The 13,368-nt window shown below is 37.7% G+C and overlaps 1 protein-coding gene across 1 annotated transcript in view; it reads left to right on the plus strand.

Moving 5' to 3' along the window:
- Positions 1–13,368, plus strand: part of LOC135508801 (Golgi phosphoprotein 3-like) — a 33,310-nt gene that overhangs the window by 13,819 nt on the left and 6,123 nt on the right. Inside the window, exon 3 of the mRNA XM_064929043.1 lies at positions 3,200–3,314. Within this exon, the coding sequence (XP_064785115.1) occupies positions 3,200–3,314 (115 nt within the window). The remainder of the gene's footprint in view (positions 1–3,199; positions 3,315–13,368) is intronic.

A 13,368-nucleotide genomic window follows, 5' to 3' on the forward strand; every position in this document is an offset into this window, starting at 1 on the left:
GTTTTGGCTACCGTTTTGGTACCTCTGGATAGTACCGTTTTGGTACCTCTGGATAGTACCGTTTTGGTACCTCCGGATAGTACCGTTTTGGTACCTCTGGATAGTACCGTTTTGGTACCTCCGGATAGTACCGTTTTGGTACCTCCGGATAGTACCGTTTTGGTACCTCTGGATAGTACCGTTTTGGTACCTCCGGATAGTACCGTTTTGGTACCTCTGGATAGTACCGTTTTGGCTACCGTTTTGGTACCTCTGGATAGTACCGTTTTGGTACCTCTGGATAGTACCGTTTTGGTACCTCTGGATAGTACCGTTTTGGTACCTCCGGATAGTACCGTTTTGGTACCTCTGGATAGTACCGTTTTGGTACCTCCGGATAGTACCGTTTTGGTACCTCTGGATAGTACCGTTTTGGCTACCGTTTTGGTACCTCTGGATAGTACCGTTTTGGTACCTCTGGATAGTACCGTTTTGGTACCTCCGGATAGTACCGTTTTGGTACCTCTGGATAGTACCGTTTTGGTACCTCCGGATAGTACCGTTTTGGTACCTCCGGATAGTACCGTTTTGGTACCTCTGGATAGTACCGTTTTGGTACCTCCGGATAGTACCGTTTTGGTACCTCTGGATAGTACCGTTTTGGCTACCGTTTTGGTACCTCTGGATAGTACCGTTTTGGTACCTCTGGATAGTACCGTTTTGGTACCTCTGGATAGTACCGTTTTGGTACCTCCGGATAGTACCGTTTTGGTACCTCTGGATAGTACCGTTTTGGTACCTCTGGATAGTACCGTTTTGGTACCTCTGGATAGTACCGTTTTGGCTACCGTTTTGGTACCTCTGGATAGTACCGTTTTGGTACCTCTGGATAGTACCGTTTTGGTACCTCCGGATAGTACCGTTTTGGTTACCGTTTTGGTACCTCTGGATAGTACCATTTTGGTACCTCTGGATAGTACCGTTTTGGTACCTCAGCGTTGATTGTAAGGATTCGGCATGGCAAAACCTGAGACTTTTATAAGTGTTCACAGTATGTTATTATTTTTGTTGCCCGGGAGACGGTTACACATTCCCCATGATGAAGAACGGAGCCTGTAAAGGTACAGACCATGGTTCCTTTACACACTCTGTATGCTACAGTAAAACCACCATTAAACCCTCTTTTAATGACAGGTTTATCAGAAGAAAGATATTCAAGTAAATATCAACAGTTTTAATAGTGAATATTTTAAAATATATATATTTTTACCTTTTTATTTTACTAGGCAAGTCAGTTAATCTTGATACTCCCCATCCCGGATCCGGGATCGTGAATAAAACCTCAGGCTCATTAGCATAACGCAACGTTAACGATTTCTGAAAATCGCAAATAAAATGAAAATAATGCGTCTGCTCTCAAGCATAGCCTTTTCTTAACAACACTGTCATCTCAGATTTAAGAACAAATTCTTATTTCCAATGACGGCCAAATCCGGACGACACTGGGCCAATTGTAAGCCTGGAATTCGAACCGGGGACTGTAGTGACGCCTCTTGCACTGAGATGCAGTGTCTTAGACCACTGCGCCACTCGGGAGCCCAAGAAAGTGTGTTTAAATGTCCTTTTGTGCTCTTGTCGTTCACCAGGCGCTCTGCAGACTCTGCAGTGGTTTCTGTCTCCTGACCTGCTCAGTTCCCGAAATAAAGAGCCGTTTCGGACCACCTGAACTATTGATTTAGAACCAGAGAGAGCGAGAGAGAGAGCTATACCGCAAGTCGCAAAGAGAACAGGAGCTGCTTCCACTATTCCAGCACGATGTCCACATAAACGTGACAACTAAAAGATACCAAAAATATGATGTGGCTGTCCATGGTTCTGCTTTCTGTTTGTAGAGTGACGCCAATGCCATTCTCTCTTTCATGTTTCTGTTAGTGATGTGTGCTCTCAAAACAATTTGATAGGAGAGAAGCCAAATCCACTAATGTATGCTCTCAAAACAATTTGATAGGAGAGAAGCCAAATCCACTAATGTATGCTCTCAAAATAATTTGATAGGAGAGAAGCCAAATCCACTAATGTAATGCTCTCAAAACAATTTGATAGGAGAGAAGCCAAATCCACTAATGTATGCTCTCAAAACAATTTGATAGGAGAGAAGCCAAATCCACTAATGTATGCTCTCAAAACAATTTGATAGGAGAGAAGCCAAATCCACTAATGTATGCTCTCAAAACAATTTGATAGGAGAGAAGCCAAATCCACTAATGTATGCTCTCAAAACAATTTGATAGGAGAGAAGCCAAATCCACTAATGTATGCTCTCAAAACAATTTGATAGGAGAGAAGCCAAATCCACTAATGTATGCTCTCAAAACAATTTGATAGGAGAGAAGCCAAATCCACTAATGTATGCTCTCAAAACAATTTGATAGGAGAGAAGCCAAATCCACTAATGTATGCTCTCAAAACAATTTGATAGGAGAGAAGCCAAATCCACTAATGTATGCTCTCAAAACAATTTGATAGGAGAGAAGCCAAATCCAGTGATGTATGCTCTCAAAACAATTTGATAGGAGAGAAGCCAAATCCACTAATGTATGCTCTCAAAACAATTTGATAGGAGAGAAGCCAAATCCAGTGATGTATGCTCTCAAAACAATTTGATAGGAGAGAAGCCAAATCCATTAATGTATGCTCTCAAAACAATTTGTTAGGAGAGAAGCCAAATCCATTAATGTATGCTCTCAAAACAATTTGATAGGAGAGAAGCCAAATCCAGTGATGTATGTTCTCAAAACAATTTGATAGGAGAGAAGCCAAATCCAAGCTAGCTTCCATTGACACGTCTTTTTTTCCCCCTCCCACACCAGGACCAATAATTTGAGCTTGCTCGGTTTAGCTGAAAGATGATTAGGAATATGTTGTTTTTTTTGTCAAGGGAGGCCAGATGCTCACTGGCTTCCCTTGACCAATAAAAAGACAAGTATTCTTCTGCTGATTCTGACTTGTATTTAGTCTAGAAGTTGTGTTCTGTGTGGTTGTCTCACCTCCAGGGGATCTATAGGTCATTGAGTGGCAGTATTGTTTTGTTCTGACTGTGTTCTACATACAGTCGACTAAAGCTGTTGTGGTTTTTGTATTGTGTGTCTAGGTGTTCTGTAAGTCATTGAATGGCGGTACAGGTTGTGTTTTCATTGTCTCGTTCAATTGTGTCTCCTAGGTGATCTGTAAGTCAGATGCTCCGACGGGAGACGTGCTATTGGACGAGGCTCTGAAACATGTGAAGGAGACCCAGCCGCCAGAGACGGTGCAGAGCTGGATTGAGCTGCTCAGCGGTGAGTGTGTTAGAACCACACTTTAACATAGAGGTTCACTACTAACAGAGAGGGCTCAGCCACCAGACAGAGGTTCACTACTAACAGAGTGGTCTCAGCCACCAGACAGAGGTTCACTACTAACAGAGTGGTCTCAGCCACCAGACAGAGGTTCACTACTAACAGAGTGGTCTCAGCCACCAGACAGAGGTTCACTACTAACAGAGTGGTCTCAGCCACCAGACAGAGGTTCACTACTAACAGAGTGGTCTCAGCCACCAGACAGAGGTTCACTACTAACAGAGTGGTCTCAGCCACCAGACAGAGGTTCACTACTAACAGAGTGGTCTCAGCCACCAGACAGAGGTTCACTACTAACAGAGTGGTCTCAGCCACCAGACAGAGGTTCACTACTAACAGAGTGGTCTCAGCCACCAGGTGGCAGTATGGTTGTTTTGATTCTGACAGTGATTGTATTAGATATATGTGTTTAGTTATTACAGATGTATTATAAAACAAACAAAACACAAAGCCTGTAACACCTTCTCCCTTAAGACAACAAATATATCCTATATTTTTGTTGGACAAGTTTGCTCACAACCAACAGAACTTCCATTTCACAACATGATCAAGTTAAATTGTCACTTTCTCCAATGCCAACATGGTGTCTACTGGCTGTGAATATTTTATATATATGTAGTATGTTACGTTCCCCAGCAAGAAACCGGTCATGTTAATCAAACAGAAGGGAATTAACAAAGACTCTATAACCTGTGCTGGCCCAGGTGCTATTTTAACAAGACCAAGTAACACAGCTTAGTGAGTTACCACAGAGAGCATCAGTAACACAGCTTAGTGAGTTACCACACAGACAGCATCAGTAACACAGCTTAGTGAGTTACCACAGAGAGCATCAGTAACACAGCTTAGTGAGTTACCACACAGACAGCATCAGTAACACAGCTTAGTGAGTTACCACAGAGAGCATCAGAAACACAGCTTAGTGAGTTACCACAGAGAGCATCAGAAACACAGCTTAGTGAGTTACCACAGAGAGCATCAGTAACACAGCTTAGTGAGTTACCACAGAGAGCATCAGTAACACAGCTTAGTGAGTTACCACAGACAGCATCAGTAACACAGCTTAGTGAGTTACCACAGACAGCATCAATAACACAGCTTAGTGAGTTACCACAGACAGCATCAGTAACACAGCTTAGTGAGTTACCACAGAGCGCATCAATAACACAGCTTATTGAGTTACCACAGAGAGCATCAGTAACACAGCTTATTGAGTTACCACAGAGAGCATCAGTAACACAGCTTAGTGAGTTACCACAGACAGCATCAGTAACACAGCTTAGTGAGTTACCACAGAGAGCATCAGTAACACAGCTTAGTGAGTTACCACACAGAGAGCATCAGTAACACAGCTTAGTGAGTTACCACACAGAGAGCATCAGTAACACAGCTTAGTGAGTTACCACAGAGAGCATCAGAAACACAGCTTAGTGAGTTACCACAGACAGCATCAATAACACAGCTTAGTGAGTTACCACAGAGAACATCAGTAACACAGCTTAGTGAGTTACCACAGAGAGAGTGTTATTCTAACTGGTAACCGACAACCAGGGATTTTACATCTGAAATGTCATGGTGTTTTACCTGTTAGTGCAGTGATGGAGTCACTAAACCTTGTCTTAGTTCAGTCCCTAGTGTTTCAAGCCAGAGTCTTGACCTCGACTACTACAACTCTGTTTTGGTACAGACCTAGTTACCATCTGTGCTAGTAAGCTACATTCAATTGTTATAGTCTCTCTGGCAGGTCTGTGTTATGTCTGAAGCTAGACGTAAACTAATGTCTGAAACTATCGCTTTTCTGTTGTTTCATTTCACAACTTGCACGTATGTTGTTTTGGCTGTCGTTCTGTTGTTTTGGGTTTCATTCTGTTTTGGCTTTCATTCTGTTGTTTTGGCTGTCGTTCTGTTGTTTTGGCTGTCGTTCTGGCTGCCGTTCTGTTGTTTTGGCTGTCGTTCTGGCTGCCGTTCTGTTGTTTTGGCTGTTGTTTTGGCTCTCGTTCTGTTGTTTTGGCAGCTGTTCTGTTTTGGCTCTCATTCTGTTGTTTTGGCTGTCGTTCTGTTGTTTTGGGTTTCATTCTGTTTTGGCTTTCATTCTGTTGTTTTGGCTGTCATTCTGTTGTTTTGGCTGTCGTTCTGGCTACCGTTCTGTTGTTTTGGCTGCCGTTCTGTTGTTTTGGCTGCCGTTCTGTTGTTTTGGCTGCCGTTCTGTTGTTTTGGCTGCCGTTCTGTTGTTCTGGCTGCCGTTCTGTTGTTCTGGCTGCCGTTCTGTTGTTTTGGCTGCCGTTCTGTTGTTTTGGCTGCCGTTCTGTTGTTTTGGCTGCCGTTCTGTTGTTTTGGCTGCCGTTCTGGCTGCCGTTCTGTTGTTTTGGCTGCCGTTCTGGCTGCCGTTCTGTTGTTTTGGCTGTCGTTCTGGCTGCCGTTCTGTTGTTTTGGCTGTTGTTTTGGTTGTTGTTTTGGCTGTCGTTCTGTTGTTTTGGCTGTTGTTTTGGCTGTCGTTCTGTTGTTTTGGCTGTCGTTCTGTTCTGTTTGACTGCCGTTCTGTTGTTTTGGCTGTCGTTCCGTTGTTTTGGCTGTCGTTCCGTTGTTTTGGCTGTCGTTCTGTTGTTTTGGCTGTCGTTCTGTTGTTTTGGCTGCCGTTCTGTTGTTTTGGCTGTCGTTCTGGCTGCCGTTCTGTTGTTTTGGCTGTTGTTTTGGTTGTTGTTTTGGCTGTCGTTCTGTTGTTTTGGCTGTCGTTCTGTTCTGTTTGACTGCCGTTCTGTTTAGAATTCCTCTGAAAACAAGCTGAGTCAGTCACAGCAAACATTCAAAGCCCTGTGGCAGACAGCTGTATCCTAGCTACTGTCTTAACCGTAACCTGTTCTCAATTTGCAATCTGTTTTCACTCGTTTATTTCACACACAGCTGTTAGCCTCTCGCCTAAATCAAATTAAACCTGAATTTCTATGTTTAACATCGCGAGACGATTAAACAAACAATAAATAAAATAAGCAGTCATGCCGGGGTTCAACTGTGGGCCTACTGTGCCACCATCAGTACAAATTGGACACATCGCTCTAGGATGCCAAATATCAGAACTTAAAATCAAACTGATGATGCAATATGCTTTTGATGTATTTTTGGACCTTTTTTTAAATTTTTTATCATGAGATGGAATATGTGCCCGTTATAGTGCCACAGAATGGGCCATCTTAATATGTCTTAAGTGGAACTTGTGTACCAAGGTTTGTTACAATACAAAAATCCATGTCCAATTCATGTGCCAGACCACGTGAATGTTTATTGGTCAGGAGCGGCCATGTTTGAGATGCTAGCCTTTGAAAATAGTGCGTTGAGGCGGGATGCCATATATCAAGTTTTGTGCAGATTGGTCATTTGTTGCCAGAAGAGTAGCGTTTTGCGTTCTTCACAAATTCAAAATGGTTGAAAATCCATCATGGCGGACCTTATGTGTCCCTGAGGTAAATGTGTTCCTGGTGAGGAGAGGAACCTAATGTACAGAATGTCATGACTCAAGGTCACATGGCATGAGGGGCGTGAGCTTTCAAGGTTTGGATTTTCAATAGTTTGTTAGTGGCCCCGTGTGGCCAATTGGCATGGCATTGCATGACAAGGTTTGGATTTTCAATAGTTTGTTAGTGGCCCCGTGTGGCCAATTTGGCATGGCATGACAAGGTTTGGATTTTCAATAGTTTGTTAGTGCCCCCGTGTGGCCAATTGGCATGGCATTGCATGACAAGGTTTGGATTTTCAATAGTTTGTTTAGTGCCCCCGTGTGGCCAATTGGCATGGCATTGCATGACAAGGTTTGGACCATGGTCCTTTACCATGTCGACCATCAGGTATAGTATAGTCCTAATGAACTGGTATAGTACTAATGAACTGGTATAGTCCTAATGAACTGGTATAGTACTAATGAACTGGTATAGTACTAATGGTATAGTCCTAATGAACTGGTATAGTCCTAATGAACTGGTATAGTCCTAATGAACTGGTATAGTCCTAATGAACTGGTATAGTACTAATGAACTGGTATAGTACTAATGAACTGGTATAGTCCTAATGAACTGGTATAGTACTAATGAACTGGTATATAATACTACTAATGAACTGGTATAGTACTAATGAACTGGTATAGTCCTAATGAACTGGTATAGTACTAATGAACTGGTATAGTACTAATGAACTGGTATATAATACTACTAATGAACTGGTATAGTACTAATGAACTGGTATAGTACTAATGAACTGGTATAGTCCTAATGAACTGGTATAGTCCTAATGAACTGGTATAGTCCTAATGAACTGGTATAGTACTAATGAACTGGTATATAATACTACTAATGAACTGGTATAGTTCTAATGAACTGGTATAGTACTAATGAACTGGTATAGTACTAATGAACTGGTATAGTACTAATGAACTGGTATAGTACTAATGAACTGGTATATAATACTACTAATGAACTGGTATAGTCCTAATGAACTGGTATAGTACTAATGAACTGGTATAGTACTAATGAACTGGTATATAATACTACTAATGAACTGGTATAGTCCTAATGAACTGGTATAGTACTAATGAACTGGTATAGTACTAATGAACTGGTATAGTACTAATGAACTGGTATAGTACTAATGAACTGGTATAGTACTAATGAACTGGTATAGTACTAATGAACTGGTATAGTACTAATGAACTGGTATAATACTAATGAACTGGTATAGTACTAATGAACTGGTATATAATACTACTAATGAACTGGTATAGTCCTAATGAACTGGTATAGTCCTAATGAACTGGTATAGTACTAATGAACTGGTATAATACTAATGAACTGGTATAGTCCTAATGAACTGGTATAGTACTAATGAACTGGTATATAATACTACTAATGAACTGGTATAGTACTAATGAACTGGTATATAATACTACTAATGAACTGGTATAGTACTAATGAACTGGTATATAATACTACTAATGAACTGGTATAGTACTAATGAACTGGTATAGTACTAATGAACTGGTATATAATACTACTAATGAACTGGTATATAATACTACTAATGAACTGGTATAGTCCTAATGAACTGGTATAGTACTAATGAACTGGTATATAATACTACTAATGAACTGGTATAGTCCTAATGAACTGGTATAGTCCTAATGAACTGGTATAGTACTAATGAACTGGTATAGTACTAATGAACTGGTATAGTACTAATGAACTGGTATAGTACTAATGAACTGGTATAGTACTAATGAACTGGTATAGTACTAATGAACTGGTATAGTACTAATGAACTGGTATAGTACTAATGAACTAATATAGTACTAATGAACTGGTATATAATACTACTAATGAACTGGTATAGTACTAATGAACTGGTATAATACTAATGAACTGGTATAGTACTAATGAACTGGTATATAATACTACTAATGAACTGGTATAGTCCTAATGAACTGGTATAGTACTAATGAACTGGTATAATACTAATGAACTGGTATAGTCCTAATGAACTGGTATAGTACTAATGAACTGGTATATAATACTACTAATGAACTGGTATAGTACTAATGAACTGGTATATAATACTACTAATGAACTGGTATAGTACTAATGAACTGGTATAGTCCTAATGAACTGGTATAGTACTAATGAACTGGTATAGTACTAATGAACTGGTATATAATACTACTAATGAACTGGTATATAATACTACTAATGAACTGGTATAGTACTAATGAACTGGTATATAATACTACTAATGAACTGGTATAGTCCTAATGAACTGGTATAGTACTAATGAACTGGTATATAATACTACTAATGAACTGGTATAGTACTAATGAACTGGTATATAATACTACTAATGAACTGGTATAGTACTAATGAACTGGTATAGTACTAATGAACTGGTATATAATACTACTAATGAACTGGTATAGTCCTAATGAACTGGTATAGTACTAATGAACTGGTATAATACTAATGAACTGGTATAGTCCTAATGAACTGGTATAGTACTAATGAACTGGTATATAATACTACTAATGAACTGGTATAGTACTAATGAACTGGTATATAATACTACTAATGAACTGGTATAGTCCTAATGAACTGGTATAGTACTAATGAACTGGTATATAATACTACTAATGAACTGGTATAGTCCTAATGAACTGGTATAGTACTAATGAACTGGTATAGTACTAATGAACTGGTATATAATACTACTAATGAACTGGTATAGTACTAATGAACTGGTATATAATACTACTAATGAACTGGTATAGTACTAATGAACTGGTATAGTCCTAATGAACTGGTATAGTCCTAATGAACTGGTATAGTCCTAATGAACTGGTATTATAGTCCTAATGAACTGGTATAGTACTAATGAACTGGTATAGTACTAATGAACTGGTATATAATACTACTAATGAACTGGTATAGTACTAATGAACTGGTATAGTACTAATGAACTGGTATATAATACTACTAATGAACTGGTATAGTACTAATGAACTGGTATATAATACTACTAATGAACTGGTATAGTACTAATGAACTGGTATATAATACTACTAATGAACTGGTATAGTACTAATGAACTGGTATATAATACTACTAATGATCTGGTATAGTACTAATGAACTGGTATAGTACTAATGAACTAGTATAGTCCTAATGAACTAGTATAGTCCTAATGAACTAGTATAGTCCTAATGAACTGGTATAGTACTAATGAACTGGTATAGTACTAATGAACTGGTATAGTACTAATGGTATAGTACTAATGAACTGGTATAGTCCTAATGAACTGGTATAGTCCTAATGAACTGGTATAGTACTAATGAACTGGTATTATAATACTAATGAACTGGTATAGTACTAATGAACTGGTATAGTCCTAATGAACTGGTATAGTACTAATGGTATAGTACTAATGAACTGGTATAGTCCTAATGAACTGGTATAGTCCTAATGAACTGGTATAGTACTAATGGTATAGTACTAATGAACTGGTATAGTACTAATGAACTGGTATAGTCCTAATGAACTGGTATAGTCCTAATGAACTGGTATAGTCCTAATGAACTGGTATAGTACTAATGAACTGGTATAGTACTAATGAACTGGTATAGTCCTAATGAACTGGTATAGTACTAATGGTATAGTCCTAATGAACTGGTATAGTCCTAATGAACTGGTATAATACTAATGAACTGGTATAGTCCTAATGAACTGGTATAGTACTAATGAACTGGTATAGTACTAATGAACTGGTATAGTACTAATGAACTGGTATAGTCCTAATGAACTGGTATAGTCCTAATGAACTGGTATAGTCCTAATGAACTGGTATAGTACTAATGAACTGGTATAGTCCTAATGAACTGGTATAGTACTAATGAACTGGTATATAATACTACTAATGAACTAATATAGTACTAATGAACTGGTATATAATACTACTAATGAACTGGTATAGTACTAATGAACTGGTATAGTACTAATGAACTGGTATAGTACTAATGAACTGGTATAGTACTAATGAACTGGTATAGTACTAATGGTATAGTCCTAATGAACTGGTATAGTACTAATGAACTGGTATAGTACTAATGAACTGGTATAGTACTAATGAACTGGTATAGTACTAATGGTATAGTCCTAATGAACTGGTATAGTACTAATGAACTGGTATAGTACTAATGAACTGGTATAGTACTAATGGTATAGTCCTAATGAACTGGTATAGTACTAATGAACTGGTATAGTACTAATGAACTGGTATAGTACTAATGAACTGGTATAGTACTAATGGTATAGTCCTAATGAACTGGTATAGTACTAATGAACTGGTATAGTACTAATGGTATAGTTCTAATGAACTGGTATAGTCCTAATGAACTGGTATAGTACTAATGGTATAGTACTAATGAACTGGTATAGTACTAATGAACTGGTATAGTCCTAATGAACTGGTATAGTACTAATGAACTGGTATAATACTAATGAACTGGTATAGTACTAATGAACTGGTATAGTACTAATGAACTGGTATAGTACTAATGAACTGGTATAATACTAATGAACTGGTATAGTACTAATGAACTGGTATATAATACTACTAATGAACTGGTATAGTCCTAATGAACTGGTATAGTACTAATGAACTGGTATAATACTAATGAACTGGTATAGTCCTAATGAACTGGTATAGTACTAATGAACTGGTATATAATACTACTAATGAACTGGTATAGTACTAATGAACTGGTATATAATACTACTAATGAACTGGTATAGTACTAATGAACTGGTATAGTCCTAATGAACTGGTATAGTACTAATGAACTGGTATATAATACTACTAATGAACTGGTATAGTACTAATGAACTGGTATAGTACTAATGAACTGGTATAGTACTAATGAACTGGTATAGTACTAATGAACTGGTATATAATACTACTAATGAACTGGTATAGTACTAATGAACTGGTATATAATACTACTAATGAACTGGTATAGTCCTAATGAACTGGTATAGTCCTAATGAACTGGTATAGTACTAATGAACTGGTATAGTCCTAATGAACTGGTATAGTACTAATGAACTGGTATATAATACTACTAATGAACTGGTATAGTCCTAATGAACTGGTATATAATACTACTAATGAACTGGTATAGTACTAATGAACTGGTATAGTACTAATGAACTGGTATATAATACTACTAATGAACTGGTATAGTACTAATGAACTGGTATATAATACTACTAATGAACTGGTATAGTACTAATGAACTGGTATAGTACTAATGAACTGGTATAGTCCTAATGAACTGGTATAGTCCTAATGAACTGGTATTATAATACTAATGAACTGGTATAGTACTAATGAACTGGTATAGTACTAATGAACTGGTATATAATACTACTAATGAACTGGTATAGTACTAATGAACTGGTATAGTACTAATGAACTGGTATATAATACTACTAATGAACTGGTATAGTACTAATGAACTGGTATATAATACTACTAATGAACTGGTATAGTACTAATGAACTGGTATATAATACTACTAATGAACTGGTATAGTACTAATGAACTGGTATAGTACTAATGAACTGGTATAGTACTAATGAACTGGTATAGTCCTAATGAACTAGTATAGTCCTAATGAACTGTTATAGTCCTAATGAACTGGTATAGTACTAATGAACTGGTATAGTACTAATGAACTGGTATAGTCCTAATGAACTGGTATAGTCCTAATGAACTGGTATAGTACTAATGAACTGGTATAGTCCTAATGAACTGGTATTATAATACTAATGAACTGGTATAGTACTAATGAACTGGTATAGTCCTAATGGTATAGTACTAATGAACTGGTATAGTACTAATGAACTGGTATAGTACTAATGGTATAATACTAATGAACTGGTATAGTACTAATGAACTGGTATAGTCCTAATGAACTGGTATAGTCCTAATGAACTGGTATAGTCCTAATGAACTGGTATAGTCCTAATGAACTGGTATAGTACTAATGAACTGGTATAGTACTAATGAACTGGTATAGTCCTAATGAACTGGTATAGTACTAATGGTATAGTCCTAATGAACTGGTATAGTCCTAATGAACTGGTATAATACTAATGAACTGGTATAGTCCTAATGAACTGGTATAGTACTAATGAACTGGTATAGTACTAATGAACTGGTATAGTACTAATGAACTGGTATAGTACTAATGAACTGGTATAGTACTAATGAACTGGTATAGTCCTAATGAACTGGTATATAATACTACTAATGAACTGGTATAGTACTAATGAACTGGTATAGTACTAATGAACTGGTATAGTCCTAATGAACTGGTATAGTACTAATGAACTGGTATAGTCCTAATGAACTGGTATAGTCCTAATGAACTGGTATAGTCCTAATGAACTGGTATAGTCCTAATGAA

This window comes from Oncorhynchus masou, chromosome 1, assembly GCF_036934945.1.
Source record: "Oncorhynchus masou masou isolate Uvic2021 chromosome 1, UVic_Omas_1.1, whole genome shotgun sequence".
In the NCBI taxonomy this organism is placed as follows: domain Eukaryota; kingdom Metazoa; phylum Chordata; class Actinopteri; order Salmoniformes; family Salmonidae; genus Oncorhynchus; species Oncorhynchus masou.